Source organism: Sus scrofa, chromosome 3 (assembly GCF_054392235.1).
Source record: "Sus scrofa isolate SSC_HxYL_T2T_F1_AM1 chromosome 3, Sscrofa_HxYL_maternal_Yorkshire_Landrace_v2.0, whole genome shotgun sequence".
NCBI lineage: Eukaryota > Metazoa > Chordata > Mammalia > Artiodactyla > Suidae > Sus > Sus scrofa.
The window spans coordinates 124,243,622-124,262,504 of NC_139385.1; the positions used below are offsets into that span (position 1 = coordinate 124,243,622).

Consider the following 18,883-nt stretch of genomic DNA (forward strand, 5'->3'; position numbering starts at 1 on the left):
TAGCAAACCTGGGGCCCTCCTGCCACTCGGGTCTGGGTGGCCCCTGCTCTGCACCTAGGTGAGAGGTAACTTTGGGGAACAGAGAAAAGGAGCACAAAGGACAGTAAGAGTAAGGCCTCTGGAACCCCCAGCAGAGCTGCTCAAGGACAGACAGACAGCCAGAACGGAGCTGGCTCTGGGGAAGGAGGTTTATTTGCTCTGCAGCTCTGCCACGTGAGACGCCAGCTCACAGGTGGCACCCTCCCGCAGCCTGCATCTGTCCAGGGAGCAGGGCAGCCCCATGCCTGGCTGCCCGGAGGGGAGAAGGCACCGGCAGCCAGGGATGCCAGCCCAGGGTGCTCACACGATGCCATCGAAGCCCTGCAGACCGCACTTCTTGCCGGCCACCTGGCAGCCGAACCTCAGCGCCTCCTGCATGCTCTTCCCTGGAGGAGCAACACGTGGCCGGGTCAGCCTGGCCTTCTGGGCAGGGGCAGGCCCCAGCCTTGTGCCCCCTGCCGGGGTACTCACCCTGGGAGAGGCTGAAGATGACTGAAGCGTTGAAGGTGTCCCCGGCCCCCAGAGTGTCCACCACCCGGGGCGGCGGGAAAGCGTTGGAGTGGAGCAGCCGTCCATCAGGGCCCAGGGCATCGGCGCCCTCCTCGGCCCAGGCACAGACAAGCGTAGCCCTGCGACACCCTCACTCAGCCGGGTGTTGCCCCCACGCCCCCGCCCCAGGCCCCCAGCCTCGACCCCCACCCCCACCCCCGGCCCAGGGCAGACCCCGGGGGTCAGAGGCTCTCCCTCCCCGCACCCCGGGCTTCTGCCTGGCCTCCCCGGCTCACCCCTTCCTCACGCGCCCATACAGGCCCCTGAGGGCCTCCACCGCAGACCGGAACCCGAAGTGCTTGGCCACATCTTTGCTGACAAACACCTGCGGGCAGGGGAGGAGGGCTGACCTCGGCTGTCCCTCTGAGCCCATTTCCACGCCTGCTCAATATGGAGCCCTCTGGCCCCAGCTGTCCCTCGCCACCAGCAGCCTGGCACTGAGAATGCCCCTCCTCCAGCGTGGCCGCCTGAGCCCCCGCACAGCGTCTCACTGTCCCGCAGGAGCGCATTTCCACGCGCGCTCAAGAGATGCTAGAAAACGGCCGCGTCAACTGACACCAGAGCCCCTGGCCTGTGTGTGCCTCGATGGCCGTTTCCTCACAATTGAAAACCCAAAGCGGGTCTCGAGCGCCACCTTGAGGCGCAGTCCACCACCAGCAGGTGGACGCGGCTCCCCCTTCGGGCGGCGTTCCTCCTGCAGCCGTGCCCTCTGGGCCCCACTTCATCTCTAAAACAAAGAGCTTCTCCGAACCCAGCCACACATTAGAATCACCGGGGGGGGGGGGGTTATTAAAAAATACTTCAGCCCAGGTTCTCCTCCTACCAACCAAATAAAAAATGGGGGGGGGGCCCTTGGGCATCCACATCTTCGAAGGGCAGCCAAGGTGGCCGCCCAGGCAGCTTCCGCTGTGATGCCGGGATTATCACCCAGATTCCATTTACTCTCCAAATTTACCGTCTGCAAGTCCCCTTCTCACCCTCCAGTGGCTCCTGCCCCAGGGTGGAGAGCACCTCATAAAACAGGTCCATCCTGTCCTTTGGACAGAAGAAAAGGCATCTCCAGGAAAAGGCGCTCCCAGGCAGGTGGCCCCGTGGCTGGCTGCCTTGGCCCTGCCCAAGTCCCCTGGCTGCCTTTGTACCTATGCACTCACCCAGGTGGCAAAATTCCACTCCTTAGCCACTGCTGAGGGCTGCACCAGAGCCCAAAGCTGGGGGTCTGCCTCTTCGCTTTGTCCCCACCGCCAACATCCCCAAGCCACGAACTGCCACCCCCAATGTGGCAGGCAGGACAAGAAAGCGTGGACTCCCTTTAAGAACCAGGGTAAGCCGCGAGTGGCACGGGGAGGCTGCGAGGAACCCTTACCACATCCCCGTAGCCAAAGAGCTGGTACAGCTCCTCTCGCGGCTTCTCCACCTCCACGGACACCTGGATCTTCTGCTCCGGAGGCTGCCTGGCATTGTGTTGCTCTATCCGCTGCAGCATCTTCACCTGCTCTGAAGCGTTCCGGCCCTGGGGTAGGGCAGGGCAGGGCAGGCAGCTCAGGACCAGCAGGGCACTGCCCAGCCCATCTAGCTCATTCTTCCCTCCCTGCTGGTGCTATGGGTGAGGGAAAAGGGGGGCCGGGGTGGAGCTGGGCTGGAACCCCATCCTAAGTCTCAAAATTCTAGTGCTGCCATGGGCCTTGGAGACTTCACTGACCAACCCTCCCATTTCACAGATGAGAAGACTAAAGAATAAAAGAGTGGGAGTTCCCATCGTGGCGCAGCGGAAACGAATCTGACTAGGAAACATGAGGTTGCCGGTTCAATCCCTGGCCTCGCTCAGTGGGTTAAGAATCCAGTGTTACCATGAGCTGTGGTATAGGTCGCAGACACAGCTTGGATCTAGCGTTGCTGTGGCTGGGGTGTAGGCCAGCAGCTGCAGTTCCCATTCGACCCCTAGCCTGGGAACCTCCATATGCCACGGGTGAGGCCCTAAAAAAACAAACAAAAAAAAGAATGACTTGTCTAAAGACCTACAATAAATAAATGACGGGGCTAGGATTAGAGCTCAGGACTTCTCAAGGTTTCCTCCCACCCAGACTTGTGAAGATTCTAGGTCCCTGAATTTGGGAGCTGGCTCAGGCCCTCTCATTCCTGTCTTCTCAGAGGTAATGGGCAGGCCTCCCGCAGCCAGGCTCCTGCCAGAGGCTGAGTCAGGAGGAGAGGGGTGGCCTGTAATACAAAAAACACCCAACTTTGCCTGGAGCCAGCATCCCGCTTCTAACACCTGCATCCTGCCCTGCTACCATGAGCAAGTCACCCAATCGTTCTGGGCCTCACTTTCCCACCCGAAAACATAAAGGAGGATGGCGAGGGGAGGAGGGGGGTGGATGCAGTTATCTCTAAGGTGCTTCTTGGTTCAAGAAACCAAGAAGGAGGCGGACCATGTGGAAGGGCTGGCAGGTCGAGACCCTTGAAACACAGGTAGGGCAGGGCTTGCCTCAATGTGGATCCACTTGAACCGGGTCAGATCGACCTTCTCAAAGTCTTTAGCAGACACATCGGGCAGGTTCCTGAGTCACGAGACAGAAAGGACAGAGAAGGGGCGGCGTGAGGTCAGCCAGGGCCGGGATCTCCAACTGGCCGCTGGGGCCCCTATGCCTGGCACTGCCTGCAGCATGGCAGGAAGCTAGGGCTAGAGCTCAGGCTTCTGAGGCTTAGCTCCAGGACAGACTCTGGCCCAGGCCAAGCCCGAGACCATTCCATGCCCCACTCAGCTCTGTCGAGACAGGGGACTGGAGGCTGTCGGCTGGGGGCCTCTCCCTGGGTTTGAAATTGTGCTATAATTAAGGACAAGCTCAGCCACAGCCTACGTCAAGCGAGGGCCCAGTTCTGCATGCCTTGGAGACCCCATCTCCCAAAATGCTCCAAGAGCAGGGACACCGCAATTCCCAGAACTCCTCTTGCCTGAGCCACACACGGCTCCCAGCAAGCAGTGCCCCCGGAAAGCTACAAAATCCAAAATCTGGTCCCACTGGCTTGTGCCCCTCAGCGGCGTCAGCACCACTGTCCTGAGTCTGGTAGCTTCATGTTATGACGCCGAGATCAAGGTTGGGGCTTGAGGATGAGTTTATTTGGGGCTGACTTAGGTGTGGAGACCCGGGAAGGGTCGACCCTGACCTTCCTCGGCCAGAGACAAGGCACAGCCAGCATCCTCCCTCGACTTAACTGGCTGGGTGGCCTGGGCTTTTCCGGGGTGCTTCCCCCTGGTAAGCAGGGCCGAGCCCCAGCCTCACGGGCCTGCTGCAGCTGCAGATAATAGATGTGGATAAGTCTGGACTGAGGCCAGCGGGCAATAAACACGTCTCCCCTCCCTGCTTCCTGAGAATACCCATGTTGTGTCCTAGGTCAGAGGTGCTAGAGATTGCTGCTTTTTGGGCGGATGACTAGGGCTGCCCAACGGGCATGCCTACCCTTGTTCACCACCACACAAAGAGCCCAGGGCCAGAGGTCACCAATCTTGTCCTAGGATGACTGCCTCTCCCTCAGGTCCAGGGCATGCTGGGCAGGAGGAACAGTCGGAACCCCAGGCCAGCTGGGCTTGGGCTATCTCAGCCCTTAACAGAGTACCTGGCACACACTGGTTCTCAGTAAACTAAACCTTTGTGATTTTTCAGGGGAGAATCTGGGTGACATGAGAAGGGGCCTCTCCCTAAAGGGATATCCCCCCCCAACACACACCCCCAGGTTAGCAATACACCGGAGGGCTCGGATCTGCTGGCCCGAGGTCCTTTCTTTCTTCAGCGATGGCTGTGAGTGGTGTGTGGCATTTGCTCCGGCTTCATTATGCCAGGACACTTGCAGGGGCTCATCCCTTTCAAACCCTCAAACCCCGGCTCCTCGTGCCATGCTGCAGGCTGGCAACGCTGGGGCTGACCCCGGAAATCCCAGTGGGCCCCCTTCAGGGCTCAGGCTGGTTTGAATCGCGTCTCCCACCCCTCCGGCCTCAGGACAGGGTCCCCACATCCACGCTCAGGCTGCTGATTGGCCAATTATGGGGGAATCACGTCATGGATTACGTTTTTCCCGGGGCCTGCTGGCCCAACCTTGCTGTTGACCAAGGCCAGGTTGCCCGGCAGAGCAAAGCCCATGCCTTCCCACCGCACTTCTCCCCTAATTGAGAACAATTCAGAATCACTGAACAGCTTGGTATGGGGACAATTTCTGATACAAAGACAGAGGCCCCCAGGGCGTGCAAAGGAGGCCCCGGGGGCCGTGAGGAAGCTGATTGGTGGGCTGTGGCAGGGCAGGCCGGGGCCTTACGTGTCGTAGAGCACAATGGTACGGGAGCCATTGGAGCTGTTGACGATGCAGCAAGAGCACGGGGTCTCCCCACTGCTCTGCCAGGCCACCTGAGACACGTCCACACCCCGCTGCCCGAAGTCAGCCACCAGGAAGCTGGGGGGGAGCCCGAGCCAAGGGAAGGGCAAGGAGACACAGATTAGAGGCTACCCGCGGCCTGGACCTCCTGCGGCGGGGAGTGGCGCTGCAGCCCCGGGGGGCCTCGGAGAGAAGAAGGGTCCTGCTCAGGGAGCTCGGCGGCGGTGACGGCGGCGGCTGGCAAGACGCGGACAGGTGTACAAACCTGTGGGCATGGAGGATGGTGCGGCTACCACTGGCCTCGCTGACGACGACCGTGGAGATGGGGACGGAGCCCGTGCTCTGCAGGACCACGTAGCAGAGGTCCACGGAATAGCGGCCGAAGTCATCCAGGACAAAGCTGCCGGGCGGAGTAACCCGGGGTGGGGCGCGGTTCGATGGGGGTTTGGGGTCTGGAGGGTAGGTGGCAGGGCCACCAGGGACCCCGGGGTGCAAGCAGAGGAGCTGGAAGGGAAGGGACAGGGATCCACCCTCACAGGCTGTGCAGGGGGCAGGAGAGCCTAGAGCCCAGGGAGCCAAACACCAAGGGACGCTCTTTTAGGTCCTGAAGCAAACTCCACCCTGACCCTGTCCTTCAGTCTGACGCCAGCTGGAAAGGGTTTTTACTCACGTCCAGAAAGCTAGCCGGGGGAGATGGGGGGCCTGGAACATGTACTGTGTCTGAACCGAGGTGGGGAGGGCCCTGTGCCCCGTATCTTGCAAGGCCCGGGCCGTATTAATAATTACCAGGGTGATACTTTGGCCCGCAGGTGCCCTGTGCACGCACATCCCCATGGCACCCCTTTCCCCGAAGGCCCTGCCAGTCCTAATGTGACTCTTGATCCTGCTACACCTGCCTCCACGCTGCCAGCCAGGAAGCAGCACTGCCCTGGTTGGCCCGCTCGCCACCCTCTCCTTTCCCTGCATGGTGGGCCCTCGGTATGGTCGGGACCCAGGTGAGCCGGGGGTGGCCCCGCGGGCAGACTGCACCAACGAGGAGGCCACCCCGGCCCTCCTGGCTCTTAGGACATGCAGCGTCCCGTCGCCAGGAGCTGGCAACTATGCCCAGTGGTCCAGCCACCATCCTGGCCTTTCTTACTATGGCTGGACCCCACTTTTGGCAGCACCAAAGCGGGACGATACAGGTTTGTAGGAAGGCGCTGTGTTGAGGCATCGCTCCTTGTCTTAATTGCAACCATCCTTTAAGCAGCAGCTTTCCCACAGCGTGGGAGACAGGGTTCGGTTTGCCAAATCACTTTTTGCACCCACTGTGCCAGGCACACGGTGGATGCCCCTTCAGTGTGTGTTGAACACACGGGGAGAATCTGGAATGGCCCACCTGTCAGCACGATTGCTACATAAAGGCGGGTCTGCCACCAAAAGCAAGGGCCCAGTCTTGCTCTAGCCAGGAGGGCAGCAGCTGCTGAAGCAGGTGGACAGGTGAGCAGCTGCTGGCACAGGGTCTCTCGTCCCACTGCACAGGGCTGGTTCTCACCCCCTATTTGCTTCTCACCAGTTCACGTGGAAGGGACTCTGGCTGCAGCTTGGGCTGGCCTCTGGCCGCAGCCCCTCTCAAAGCAGGGTTCAAAGGGCTGTGCTCTACAGGCCAGCAGCCTGGCAGCCTGCCTCTGTGCCCACAGTGGGCAAAGTGTAGGCCTCACCTCCTGATAAGTGCTTGCTGAATCGGCAGTGCCAGGGGTCAAAGGGCTCTTGGGTCCCCGTGGCAGCCAACGCAGAGAAAGTGTGTGGGCCGCTGCGGGCTGCAGTCTCCAGGCCGATGAGCTGGGAGGCATGGGTCTGGGCCCCGCATGAGCCCGGAGCATCAGGGGCTCTTTGCAGGGGGAGCTCTCTACGCCTCAGAGAACAATGGGGACATGAGCACCGGCCCTGCCCCTCAGCTGGAAAAGAAACTGTGGGCCTGGACCCTGGGACCTTGGATGCGGAACATCCCTGAGGGAGGGCGGGTACAGCATGTCCCTAACTGCCTTCTGCACAAGCACAGTCAGGAAAAGGGACTTGAGAAGGGCAAAGTCACATCAGTCACCGCAGAGTCTGTGGGAAGCAAGGAAGGAGAAGGTGGGAAGCTGAAGCAGGCTCCAGGGAGTGGCCAAGGAAACAGGCTGTGGGGATGAAACTTTTCACAGGAGCGGGTGTTAGCACCCGAGCAGCAGATGAGCCACAGCCGCGAGGGATGGGATGCTGGGACCCCGCTCCGCCCCTCACCCACTCCCCTCACCATGTCTCAGAGCCCACACACCCAGGGCCGAGGCGTCCCTCTCCCCACCCTGCGGGCCAGCCTCCCCTGCTCCCTCCACTCACTCGGCAACGTGGCCCGGGGCCAGCGAGCCCATGAAGGCACAGGGGGCTCCGAGCAGGGAGAGAACCGTGCAGGAGTTGGAAGCGTTGCCTCCACGCTGCCACCTCTGCGACAAACACCTGCAACACACAAGCAGGGTCCCGGCAGCTCCAGCAGGCTGGTGCCGGGACAAGAAGGGCTGAGCCTGGGTAGGGCCTGCAGAAGGTAGGAACCGGGAGCTCCCCATCGGCAAGCACCCAGACCGGCCTTCTCACTTCTAGATGGACAGCTAAGGCTCCGTGCAGGGAAGGGTCGTGGCTGAGGACCCAGCGCAGGCTAAATGCAAGTTCACGGTGATTAATTTCTATCTTCCACCTGTTCCTAGGACCTCAGGAAAGCACTCGCTCAGGGCCACTAGGATTCGAGGGCTCCGCTGACTCTGGGTTACCCCTCCTCAGCCACAGTGACCCGCCTCCCCCGGGCAAGCCTCCTCATGCAGAGAAAAGACGAGAAGTTTCGAGGGCCTGCACCTGCTCAAGGTCACACCAACAGTGAATGACAGAGCCGACACCAGAACCCACGTCTCCTGACCCCCAAAGCCCTGCACGCGCTGCGTGTCTCTGAATATGGCAAGTCGCTGGGTCCCAGCATGGATGAGGTTTCAGTGAAAGGGTTTACAGCTTTACTCTGTGGAAACCCTTCGAAGTCATACTGACACCCCACTTCCATGCTCAGGGGTCTGGCCGTGTGCCATGCAGCAGCTCCTGTGAGGCTGCAGCCGCCTATGGAGACAGCCTGGGTCAGGTGCGGCTGAGATGCTGGGAGCGGCTGGGTCCGCACTCAGTTTGCTCATCTAGGAGGCATGGCAGAGGCCAGGAGCTGGGCCGGGTGGGACTGGAGCACAGGGGACAGGCCCTGTGGACAGCCAGCCTGCTCGGCAGAGGAGCAAGCCCTGGGTCTGGGGGAGGGGGTACCCTCGGAAGGGCAGGGCGTGTGGAGGACTTGGGAAGGGGCTCCTTCGAGAGGTGTCAATCACTTAAGCGCCCACATTCTGAAGAGCCCCCATCAGGGTGGGACCAGCAAGGTTCTGGTCTCCCGACAGAGCAGCTCAGAGGAAAAGGGAGTCGGCTCTCATGGACGGTGGCACCCTGTGGCCTCCCGGGGCCCTCTGCCATTCTCGAGGAGCCTGTGGTCCCAGAATCCGCGCAGAGAACAGACCTCACACCTCACTGTGCGCCAAGTCCTGGGGCTGGCTTGACCTTGGCAGGAGGGCTAGGTCCACCCAGCAGCACACCCGGGTGCCCTGCACCCCTGGCAAAGCAAGCAGCCCAAAGCAGAGGGTCAAGTCCATCAGACAGGCAGCAGCAAAGGAACGGGGAGCTCAAGAGATGACAGAGGCTCAGAGGTAGGACGCCTGAGGTGTCACCACTGCTCTGCCACTCATTAACTCTGTGGCCTCACAGAAATCTAATTTCTCCAAATCTCTGGCTTCCTCATCCGAAAAAGAGAGGAGGAGGCAACTGGTCCTTAGCCACTTCCCATGGGCTGCTGTGCGGCAAGTGTGTGACTGTGCCTGTGCTGTGTGCACCCAATGCCTGAAAAATGCGGGGGCCTCAAGGCCGCCAGCGCTGCAGTGTCTTGCCTGAGCTCAGCCTTGAACTAGGCTTTTATCCAGTTCTTAGGCTGAGACAATTGAGAGCCAGGAAGCAAGTTTTCTCTGTGTTCTAAGCACTAGACTGCACCCAGAGACAGCCACGGATTCTGCTGCACAGAAGTGGTCTTGGGATTAGAGTGTTAACGGTTTGGTCCTTATCAAGAGTAAATATAGGAACCAACACATGACTCTTCAACTTCTACCAGACAACCGAGTGGGATGGTGTCCACTATGTTGTTACTGACTGCTGTCAAAAGGATTTCTGGGAAACTTCTGGAATTCAGCACCAGGGAGAAGTCTCATGAGCCAGCTCTACCCACAACTCACAGCATCTCCAAATGTGCCTGCACAGCCAGCAAGCTCTGAGCTACAGTGAAGCTCAAACATCATGGTTTCAAATGCTCTTGAACAGTCTAACTGCATATCTTCTTGGAAGTGACCTCGATTTTCTTTTTTTTTTTTTAAAGAAACAGATGAGATCTCTATGTGGTAAATATATTAGAAGTCAGTGCCGGTGAGAGGCGGGCATATAGGTCTTGCTATTAAAAAGGAAAAAACTGGAGTTCCGGTCGTGGCTCATCCTCATGGAAACTAGTACAGCTGAGCCACAACCGGCACATCCCTGGCCTCCCTCGGTGGGTTAAGGATCCGACGTTGCCATGAGCTGCGGTGTGGGTCTCAGACGCAGCTCGGATCCAGCATTGTTATGGCTGTGCTGTAAGGCCACCCCTAGCCTGGGAACTTCCATATGCCGCAGGTAAGGCCCTAAAAAAGACCAAAAAAAAAGGAAAACACAAAGAAACTGGCCCTGCATGCACCTTCTTAGCTGCTTGCCCTCGCATAAGTCACTGCGACTCTCGGGGTCTCTATTTGCTTACTCGGTAAAATGAGGACAATGATGTCTGACCCGGTCCCAGGGTGGAAATGGGAACCGGCGAACACAATGCACTCAAGGCCACAGGCAGAGGGCACGGGGCCCCGGCTCCGCAGCCCCGTATTCTTGGTCGCCGGGCACAAGGCGGCGGCGGCAGCGGTCCCTGAGGTTTCCGAGAGGCCCGGGCATCCCTACCTGCTGTCCGTGTCCTCCTCCGGGTACTTGTCCACCACATTGATGATGTCCAGCACCACTAGCCCCACGCACAGGATCTGCTTCTCTTCCATGAGGCCGCTCCCGGAGCTTTCTCGGCTGGCCCGGCTGACGGGCTTCCTCCCGGGCTCGGCCTCTTATCTTGGAGGATCGTGTCCCGCTCGCAGGGGCTGTCCTGGCTCCTCCTCCGCGTCCTGAGCTCCTCCTCCAGGGAGTCTCCTCCGGCGGCGAGGGGTGCAGTGGGGTGCAGGGGACGGAGCCGGGCTCCTGCCCCCCACACCCACCGACCCCAGCGGGCCTGGGAGCGCAGACCCCGAGGTCTTGGTCCCCGGCTTTCGCTCAGCAGGCTGCGCGGCCCAGGAGATGGCTCCGCTTCCCACTTCTCGCCCTCAGTTTCCTCATTTGTCCGACGGACTCCGAGCTACCACAAATCTCTCTAAAGCGCGGCTGGGCACCCTCTTGAATGCCAAGACAAAGTGGCAGCAGAAAGGCATCCCTTGCCCTGCCTCCCAGCACCTAGACGGGCGGCGTGAAGCAGGGCCTCGCAGCTACGGCCCGAGCCGGGCATCCCGAGCCGCCGCGGCTAGCGCTGTCCCGGCAGCCCCGCCCCCGAGCCTCGGCCAATCCCAGCGCGAGTCTAGCCTCCGTGGTGGAGCAGCGAGGGCCCGCGAGGTGAGCGGCGGCGGTCACGTGACGGCAGGCCCGCCTAGCGGCGCCGCGGTCCCGGCTTCCAGCGCCCTCTGGCGGACGCCCGCAGCAAGGGCGCGACCAGGAGGCAGGCCCCGCTGCGGCTCCAAGGGGGCGGGAGCCCTTCTGGCCCGCGCGTCCGGAGCAAGGGCTGGCAGAGCCACCCAGGCAGAGCGCAGAGCTCAAGCGGGGTCCGGGGTCCCAGGCTCTCTCGCCCCGTCCCCTGTGTACGCCTGTCTACGCTTGAACACACGCTGGAGTAAACGGCCTTTTTTTGTTGTATTTTGTTTTTTTTAGAAAAACCAAATGTCTTTATTCCTGAATAGTTTAGTATGGCGGTGGGGTCCCGAGGCCCCTCGAGAGAGAGCCCTGGAGCTCAGGGACTCGGTCTAGAGGCCAGCTGGGGGAGCAAAGGGTGCGAGGATTGGCTCCTCCGCAGTCCGGGTCTTGCAGGGGACGGCGATCAGTCCGAAAGTCTGAACGAGGGAACCCGAGTCCCCGACCCGGCGCGCTCCGACCGTGGGAAGGAGGCTGCTCCGGGCGCCTGTGCCGCGGCGGGTACGGAAACGGCGGCTCGCCCGGAGTCAGCGCCTAGTCCCAGGCGAGACCTCGGCGAACCAGCCGCCCCCGCTGGCTCTTTGGCGGGCGGGCCCAGCCCCCTGTCTACACCTGCTACAGCTCCTGGTCCTCGTAGAGCAGGGCTCCGCTGAAGATGGTGAGCGGCTCCTCCGAGTGCGCCAGCTGCCCCATGACCAGGTCGATGCAGACCGTATCCCCGGCCTGCAGCGGCAGGATAAGGCTGAAGACGCCTAGGGCGCCCGGGCTGGGCTGGCTCTCGGCCACCGGCTTATTCTCCAGGCCCTCAGGCTCGTAGCCACCGGAGTCTATGCGGGCCACACCCAGGTTGGAGCGCGACAGCACGGCCTCCACTTTCTCGTGCCGATGCCCAGTCAGCACCGCACTCAGCAAGTAGCGTCCAGCCAGAGGGGCGGTGAACACGCCTGGGGACAACGGTGGCAGTCAGGAGGGAGACAGGTGGCAGGGGCCAGGAAGGTGTCTGGGAGCCCATCCAGAGCTCCTAGACTAGGGAGGGGCCCACTGGGAGCTTTGCCTCCCTTCTGCGAGAATGTAAGCTCCACAACAGCGGGGAAATGGGTGCTTTGTTCATTTCTGAATCGCCAGCATTTAAAACAGTGCCTGGGCAAGAGCAGGCCGCCCATAAAGAGCTGTGGGAAGATGGGCTCTTCCCTTCCCACCCCAGTCCTCAGCCCCCCTGGTGAGAAGGATGAAATGAAGGAAAGATTAATGAAGATTAAATGATTGAAGATTAAAAGATTAAATGAAGGAAATGACTAATGAAGGAAAGAACAAGGGTCTCCCCAAACCAGAGAATGAAAAGATTCAGCTTGTCTGAAGAGGCAAGAGCGCGGGCATCACTGCCCCGCCTCCCTGATTCCCGCAGTGCCCAGCTGCCCACTGCCCAGCTTACCAGTCTCTGGATCATAGTAGCCCCCGTCATTGAGCAGGACTCTGTCAAAGGGCACTGTGCCTGGTTCGGACCGGGGCAAACTCAGGGCAGCTGAAAACGCCACCCGGGGCACAGAGGCTGCTGGTGCCCCCTCCCCTCCTGGGTGGGGGTGGGGAGGGTGTCAGAGAGGATGCTTGGTGCAGAGCTGCCCAGCCCCCTCCCCTCCCAGGTCTCGACCCTCAGGGCTGCCTGAGGTTTTCCGTCCTCCCCAACCCTAATTCAGTTCCCCTCCCTCCCGCATTGAGTGAGAGGAACTTACCCTGTTCACCTTGGGGACCTGTGGGAAGAGGAAACAGAGTAATGAGAAGTACGTCAGCTCTCGTTAAGTCACTCAGCAAACATCTCCCACTGTGCTAGGGGCTCTGCAGACTCCAAAGCCCCTGGCTGCAACAAGAGGTATCGAGAAAAGAAGGAACAGGGGTTCCCTGGTGACCTAGTGGTTAAACGATCTGGCATTATCACTGCTGTGATGCTGGTTCCATACCTGGCATGGGAACCTCTATGTGCCTGGAGCATGCTCCCCCCAAAAAAAGAGCAAGCAAAGACGGAATAGATAGGATCCATTCTGTTCCAACTGCTGGGCCATAAGCCCAGCCCCCAGCCTTTCACACCTCCACAGCCCTGCACAGGCTTAGCCTTAGTCTTCAACGCAGCAGTAAGGCCACCATAGCCACTTGGCCAACAATGACTATCCTAGCTCCTCGTCACTTTGCTAGTCACTATCAGCCATGTAGAAGCCCCAATTCCCCCCCCGCCCCCGTCAAGTTCAGGTTGGAATGTCAAGCCCCAGGCTGCCCAGGGGGGTGGGAACACTGGTTGCAGCAGGGATCTCAGCCCACATACCTGGTGGCCCGATGGGCCCCTTTTCGCCGTCCTTGCCTGGAGGTCCTGGAGGTCCAGCAGGGCCTGGGGGTCCCTGCACCCCAGGAGGCCCTGGTGGCCCAGCCTCACCTGCAGGCCCTACGGTGACAAAACTAAGTTAAAGGCGAGCCATACAAGAAGTTTCCAAAGGACAAGGAAGGGGGTGGCTCCGCGGACAGGGTGATGGGGGCCCCTGCTGCCCATGCGGGATACTAGCTGGCAGAGCAGCACCCTGCCTCCGCCCACAGGCCTGTCCGAGCCATCAGGGGAGGGCGGGGAGCTGGGACCTGGCTCGTCTCTTGCGTCCCAAGCCATGGGACAGTGTGGGTCTGTAATTCATGTGGCACAGGGCAAGGAGAAAGGAGACGAGCTTAAGGCTAGGTTGTTGTGGGGTCGGGGGAAGAGAAAGAAAGGACTTGAAAGGGGTCCCCCCGACACCGAGCCTCCTCTTGTCCCCTCACCAGTGAGGTCCTTCAGACTGAGCTGGTGAAGCCGGTCCTCCAGGAGCAGCAGGGAGCTGTTGAGGGCACCGAGCCGCCTGCCCAGGCCGGCCTGCCCCCCCAGCAGCTTCTCCAGCAGGGCTGCCTGGGTCTGGCTGGTGCTGTTGGTTTCCCGTAGCCCGGCCCAGAGCCCAGCCACGTGTCTGGAAAGGCCTTCACGCAGGCCCTGCAGTCCCCCGGCCACCGTGTCCAACCGCTCACAGACTCCTTCCAGGCGGCCCAGTCGCCCCTCTAGGCTGGGGCACTGGCCGGCCTGGGCCTGTCCCTCTTCCAGGCCCCGGAAGCGCTCCTCACTCTCTGTAGCGTGCTCCGTGGCCTCCTGCTGCAGCCTGTTAATCTCAGAGATGATGCGGTCCTTGGTGGCTCCCAGGTCGGCCAGATCGGCACCCTGGCCCTCCACGGTGGTCTGGAGCTCATGCAGCGAGTCGTTGAGCGAGCTGAAGGTGAGAATGACCTCGGAGAGCTCTCCTTGCAGGGCCTGGAGGGCTGAGCCCGAGCTGCCCCCGAACACGCTGAAGCCATCCAGAGGCCCGCGGCTTGGTCCCCCAACACCCGGGCCGGCCCCAGGGCCCCTCGGGGGTAACAGGGGGCAGGAGCAGCGCTCCACGCCATCCCGAAGGCGGCCCAGTTCCTCCTGGACACCACCGCAGGCCCCACAGCCCTCATCCCCTCGGGCCTGCAGCAGACCCTCCAGCTGGCCCAGCCGCGCGGCTGTGAGATTCTGCTGCAGCGTGAGCTCTGCGGCCGTCTCCTCCAGTGCATCGACGCGACCCTGGAGCTGGCCCACGACCCCCTGCAGCCCCTCCAGCGCGGCCTGCTGGGCCTCCCCAGCTGCTCCCACCTTGTGCAGGCCTGAGCCCACCAGCCCCAGCTGCCCCTCGGTGTCCAGCACCCTGCGCTCCAAGGCGCTGAGGATCTCACTGACCTGGGAGTCCTGCTCCCCTGGGGCCCCAGAGCAGAGCTGCCCACATGCCTGCACAGCCCCTGCCACCTGCTCTTCCAGCAGATCCAGCCGCCCCCCCAGCTCCCCGCTCACGTTGGCCAGCAGCCCCTCCAACTTCTCTAGTTGGCCCTGGGCAGCAGGTAGCCAGTGGCTCAGCCCCCCAGGACGCCGGGGCCAGCCCTCCTCCTGCTCCTCCGAGGGGCCCAGGGTGGAGTTGAATCGGTCCTCCAGGCGAGAGAGGCGGGAGGCTAAGCTGGTATAGCCTGGCGGGTGGCCCCCCTGCCCAGCTGCTCCTCCCAGGTTGGCGCCTCGTCGCCCGCTCAGCACCGTCACTGAGCCGGCCACTACATCCAGCCTCCGCTCCAGCTCGGCCAGCCGCCGGCCCAGCTCCGGAGGGCAGCATTCCTGAGGGGGCCAGCGGCCCAGGGCCTGCCCAGCGAGCTGCCGCTGCCGCTCCTCCACGGAGGCCAGGAGCTTCTCCAGGGCTCGCAGCCGCTCCCGGTCCTCCTGCTGCTGCCGGCGGAAGCCATCCAGCCCCGCCAGGCACACAGAGCAGGACTCCTGCAGCCGCTGCTCCAGCTCCCGCAGCACTTCCTCGCTGTGGCCGGGAGGAGCCGGGGTTGAGTCCAGGGCCCTGCCGCCACCACCACCACCGCTGCCACCACCACTGTGATGGTTGTTCAGATGGCCCAGCTCCTGGTCGTGGGTGGAGACGCGGTTGTCCAGGAGCTGCAGCTGCTGCTGGATCTCATTGAGGGTTTCGTGCACGCCCGGGCGGGCAGCTGCATCTGCTGGCTGCTGCCTCCCATTAAAGGCCGTCTCCACAGCCCTCTGGACATCTTCTGCCAGGCGCCCGCTCAGTCCCTGCAGGACACCCCGAAGGCCCTGAAGCTCCTTTGTCAGGCTCTGCACCTGCTCCTCCAGCTGCTGCACCTTCTCCGATTCCCCAGGACCTGGCGGAGAGGGAAAGGCATGATGAGGCGGGGGAGCTAGACCTCAGAGCTCAGGGCCCACCTCCTAGGAGCTGACCTCCCCAACTGCAAGCAGAGGGCAGAGGTCTCGGCTGATTTGGCCATTCCTTAGCTGGGTGACCTGGGCAAGAAAAGATGGAAGGAAGCTCCATGCACTGAATGCCTCTAAGCCAGCTGTCCACCACGGCTCTCTTCCCTCGCAGCTCCATTAGGCAGAGTCCATTAACCCTTTCCAATTCATGGACTGGGAAACAGAGGACCAGGGAGCTTAATTAACTGGGCCATGGCTATCAAGTTTTATACGTGGCAGAGACAAGTTTCAAACCCAGGTCATCCGTCTGAGCACCAAGCCCAGGTCCTTTCCACTGACCAGAGTGCCTCTAACTTTACAGAAACTGTTTCCACATTTGAAAAACGGGAATGACACTGTCACCCCCTCAGAGCAAGGGAAATGGGAATGTGGGGGAGGCCCTGCGCCCCCTCAACAGTGGCTATTTCTGGCCCCTCTCCACACCACCCCAGGGACACACGCGGGCTCCCAGGCAAGCTGCGGGGGTTCTGGCTGGCTGATGGGCGAGTCAGCCGGAAGTTCCTGTTTGTGTAACGACAGCACATCTATCTCCCTGGCAGGCAAACACGGCACATCCGCAGGGCTGGGCAACGGGGACCACTGCATTCTGGGACCTGCAGTCTCCAGAGGCCACTGAGGGGCCTGGGACCTGTAGTCGGCTGCAGTGCATGCTAGGACTTGTAGTCTCAAGGGTCTATCCCTCGGGCCGAGCTTCTCCAAGGAATCCCCCCTCCCCGCAGCTGTTCCCAACCACGACGTATCTCGGCCGCACGTGGGCGCGCGTGAGCATGTTCTCCTTCGCTGCCTTCCTTTTCTCTGGGTCTCGCTCAGCGTGTCTCTCGCTGTCACACACACGCACACGTACCCGCACATTATCCCTCTCTCGGAATCCCAAGTGTCTCATTCACTCCCTTCCATCTCCTCTGAGCTGGAGCAGGGTTCCCTCAGCAGCCGGGCCCCGCGCGCGCCCCCAGCGCGGTCTGCCACCCTCCTCCCAGCGCCTCCCATACTCACCTTCGCCACCCAGTCCACTCAGGGGGCTGCCCGCGCTGGAGCCGGAGAGGTTGGGGCGGGCAGGCTGGGGCCGGGGGCGCGGGGTGGTAGGTGCGGGACCCAGCGCTGGGGCAGGGCCCTCCGCGCAGTCGTCACCCCCGTACCCCTGGCAGCACCTCCACTCCATGTCCGTCACTGTCTTGTAGGCCACGCGGTAGCGAGGGCGGAGGAAGCTGCGGTACCTGGGAGAGGCAGAGGGAGGCCTGGAACTCCTCCCTGTGCCGTCAGAGATCTGGGCCCCTGTCCTCAGAGACGCGCAACGGCTGGTGGGCTAGGCCTGTGCTGCAGGCTGGGTGCCCCTTCCTGACCAGCATGTGGCCTTGCTCAGTTGACAGCTGTCAGCTTGTTGGCCAAGGGCCAAATCCTTGTTCTTCTTCCCCTTGTCCTGGGACTTTGAACTCCTCTCCTTGAGTGTGACCAGCCCAGAAAAGGCGTTCGGCTGGGTGGTCCGGGTAGGTTTGCCCTCCGTATCCCAACAACCAAACCACTGCCCCAGCATCTCCTCAAAATGGCTCTGACCGATGCCCCTGGTCCTGCCCCTTGCTACCCGCTTTGTACAAATTCCCTGAGTGGGCCTCCCGGCCCAGCCCCCACCAAGCCCCCAACCTCCAGTGGTGGGGTGGAGGGGGCAGTGCTCACATGATGCTGCGGGCACACTGGGGCTGGCCCCAGGCACAGGGCTGGTAGTCAGGCTTGACGAAGGTCTCCACTCCATCCTCAAGGACACAGCTCACTGTCCGGGTCACCACGTAGGCGCACCAGTTCCTGCAGACACAACCCCACCTGGGCCCAAGGGCCAGAGACACACGCCCCAGACGAAGGCCCGGGGGCTACCAGAGGGGCGAGGGAGGGTCAAAAGATGAAGGGCCCTTGGGAACCAGTGGGAGCAGGGCTTTGGCAGGGGCAGCTCCCCCACGCCTTCCTGTGCTGCAGGAGTCGATAAAGACTTTTCAAGATGGGGACAAGAGGCGCAGAATGGAAAACCACAGCTATAAGACGTTGAGCCTCATGGCCGGGGCGCCGGGGGAGCCTCTGAATTCTCGCATTCATTCGTGTCCCTTTCTGTCTCAATCCCCAGCTTGGCGTGGCCCTTGTGAGCCGGCTGGCTGGGTCCCCTGGTAAACCCTCTGATGCTGGCTTCCACCCACCCCTCGGGGGAGAGGACAGGGCAGGCAGGGGTCCAGCTCAGGGTTAAGGAGAGAATAAGCCATTGATGAGCCCTGCCCGCCTTGGGGCTCCAAGTTCTATAGTCTTGGCCCCATTCATCCCCGCCCCTGGGCTGAGGCGGCCAGAGAGCCTGAGAGCCGAAGGGAGCAGAGAATGGTGTCAAAAGCGTGGGTTCCTGGATGGGGCTGAGGGAGCCCTAGAAAGGGATGAAAGTTCTGCCGAGAATCCCAGGCTGGCACGCGGCTGGCAGCTGGCGGGAAGGCCTGGCCGCTGCCCCTCGGGTGGTTTCCCTGGGTACCTAGCGGGGAAGCCGACCCCCCTGAGGGTAGACGGGGTACCTCTCTATTCAGGGGGCCCTGGAAGTGCCCCGCGGGAAGGCGGGCCTGTCAAGAACCACCTGATGGCTGGCCTTCCTCTGCCGCTTCCCTGCATGCGGGAGACTGCCCGACAGCATTCGCAAGGCAGAGGCCAGGAGGCCCCCTTCTCACCCACCCTCCCACCACCTCGGGCCTGGGGCTGGGACCCAGACTCTTACCTGTGGCGGCTGGCGGGCCGGGGGGCGCTCTGGGCCTGGGCTCCCCCGGGGCTGAGGGCCCCGCCACTCCCAGTGTAGAGGCTGTAACCTCGAGGAGGGTAGCTGGCTGCCCCCACGGCTGTGGTCAGCAGGCAGCAGAGGTAGCAGCTCCAGAGGGTGCCGGGGGCCATGGTGGGGGCGGGGGCCCTCAGAGGCACATCCCGGCCTGACCGCCGGCGCCTCTGCCTGGAGCGGGGGACGCCGCTGCTCCCAGGGACAGCGGGTCGTGTCTCCAGCTTCCTGCCGGCAGCCCCCAGCTGCACGCCTCCTCCTCGGCCGCCTGGCCTGACCCCCTCCCCTTCTCTTTCCTCCTCGGGCTCCTGTCTGTCCCCTCCTCGGTTCCTTCCGCTGTCCTCTTCTCTACTTCTGAGGGGAGTGTGTTCTGTGCCCCCCGCCTCCTGCGCCTGGTCCCTGGCCCTCCCAGATGCTGCTCCGTGCGCCTCCACCAGCGGGCCCTCCTCTGGCCTCCCTATCTGTGGTCCCCAATGACCGGATCCTGGGGG

The 18,883-nt window shown here is 62.0% G+C and overlaps 2 protein-coding genes across 16 annotated transcripts; both read right to left on the bottom strand.

The window, feature by feature from the left end:
- Window positions 1-170: 170 nt before the first annotated feature.
- KHK (ketohexokinase) lies at window positions 171-10,611 on the bottom strand. Of its 12 annotated transcripts, none has more exons than XM_003125302.5 (9): window positions 10,009-10,611; window positions 7,309-7,425; window positions 5,216-5,350; window positions 4,894-5,028; window positions 3,071-3,143; window positions 1,952-2,098; window positions 825-913; window positions 511-668; window positions 171-425 (listed from the first exon to the last, which is right to left on the bottom strand). In XM_003125302.5, the coding sequence occupies exons 1-9, from the start codon at window positions 10,098-10,100 to the stop codon at window positions 340-342; spliced, it is 1,032 nt and encodes a 343-aa protein (XP_003125350.1). In that variant the 5' UTR covers window positions 10,101-10,611; the 3' UTR covers window positions 171-339. The 12 variants fall into 12 exon arrangements, with proteins under 12 accessions (XP_003125350.1, XP_084876006.1, XP_003125348.1 ...); XM_085019880.1 differs by having other exon boundaries at window positions 7,309-7,463; XM_003125300.5 differs by lacking the exon at window positions 5,216-5,350.
- A 413-nt stretch (window positions 10,612-11,024) lies between these two features.
- Window positions 11,025-18,867, bottom strand: EMILIN1 (elastin microfibril interfacer 1). 4 transcript variants are annotated; one of them, XM_003125303.5, is made up of 8 exons: window positions 18,342-18,867; window positions 17,279-17,404; window positions 16,601-16,821; window positions 13,564-15,498; window positions 13,085-13,201; window positions 12,501-12,518; window positions 12,203-12,340; window positions 11,025-11,714 (listed from the first exon to the last, which is right to left on the bottom strand). In XM_003125303.5, exons 1-8 carry the CDS (start codon window positions 18,509-18,511, stop codon window positions 11,386-11,388), a joined length of 3,054 nt encoding a protein of 1,017 aa, XP_003125351.3. In that variant the 5' UTR covers window positions 18,512-18,867; the 3' UTR covers window positions 11,025-11,385. The 4 variants fall into 4 exon arrangements, 2 of the variants coding, with proteins under 2 accessions (XP_003125351.3, XP_005662732.3); XR_014842406.1 differs by lacking the exon at window positions 12,501-12,518 and having other exon boundaries at window positions 13,077-13,201; XM_005662675.4 differs by lacking the exons at window positions 16,601-16,821; window positions 17,279-17,404; window positions 18,342-18,867 and adding an exon at window positions 16,047-16,177.
- Window positions 18,868-18,883: the final 16 nt, after the last annotated feature.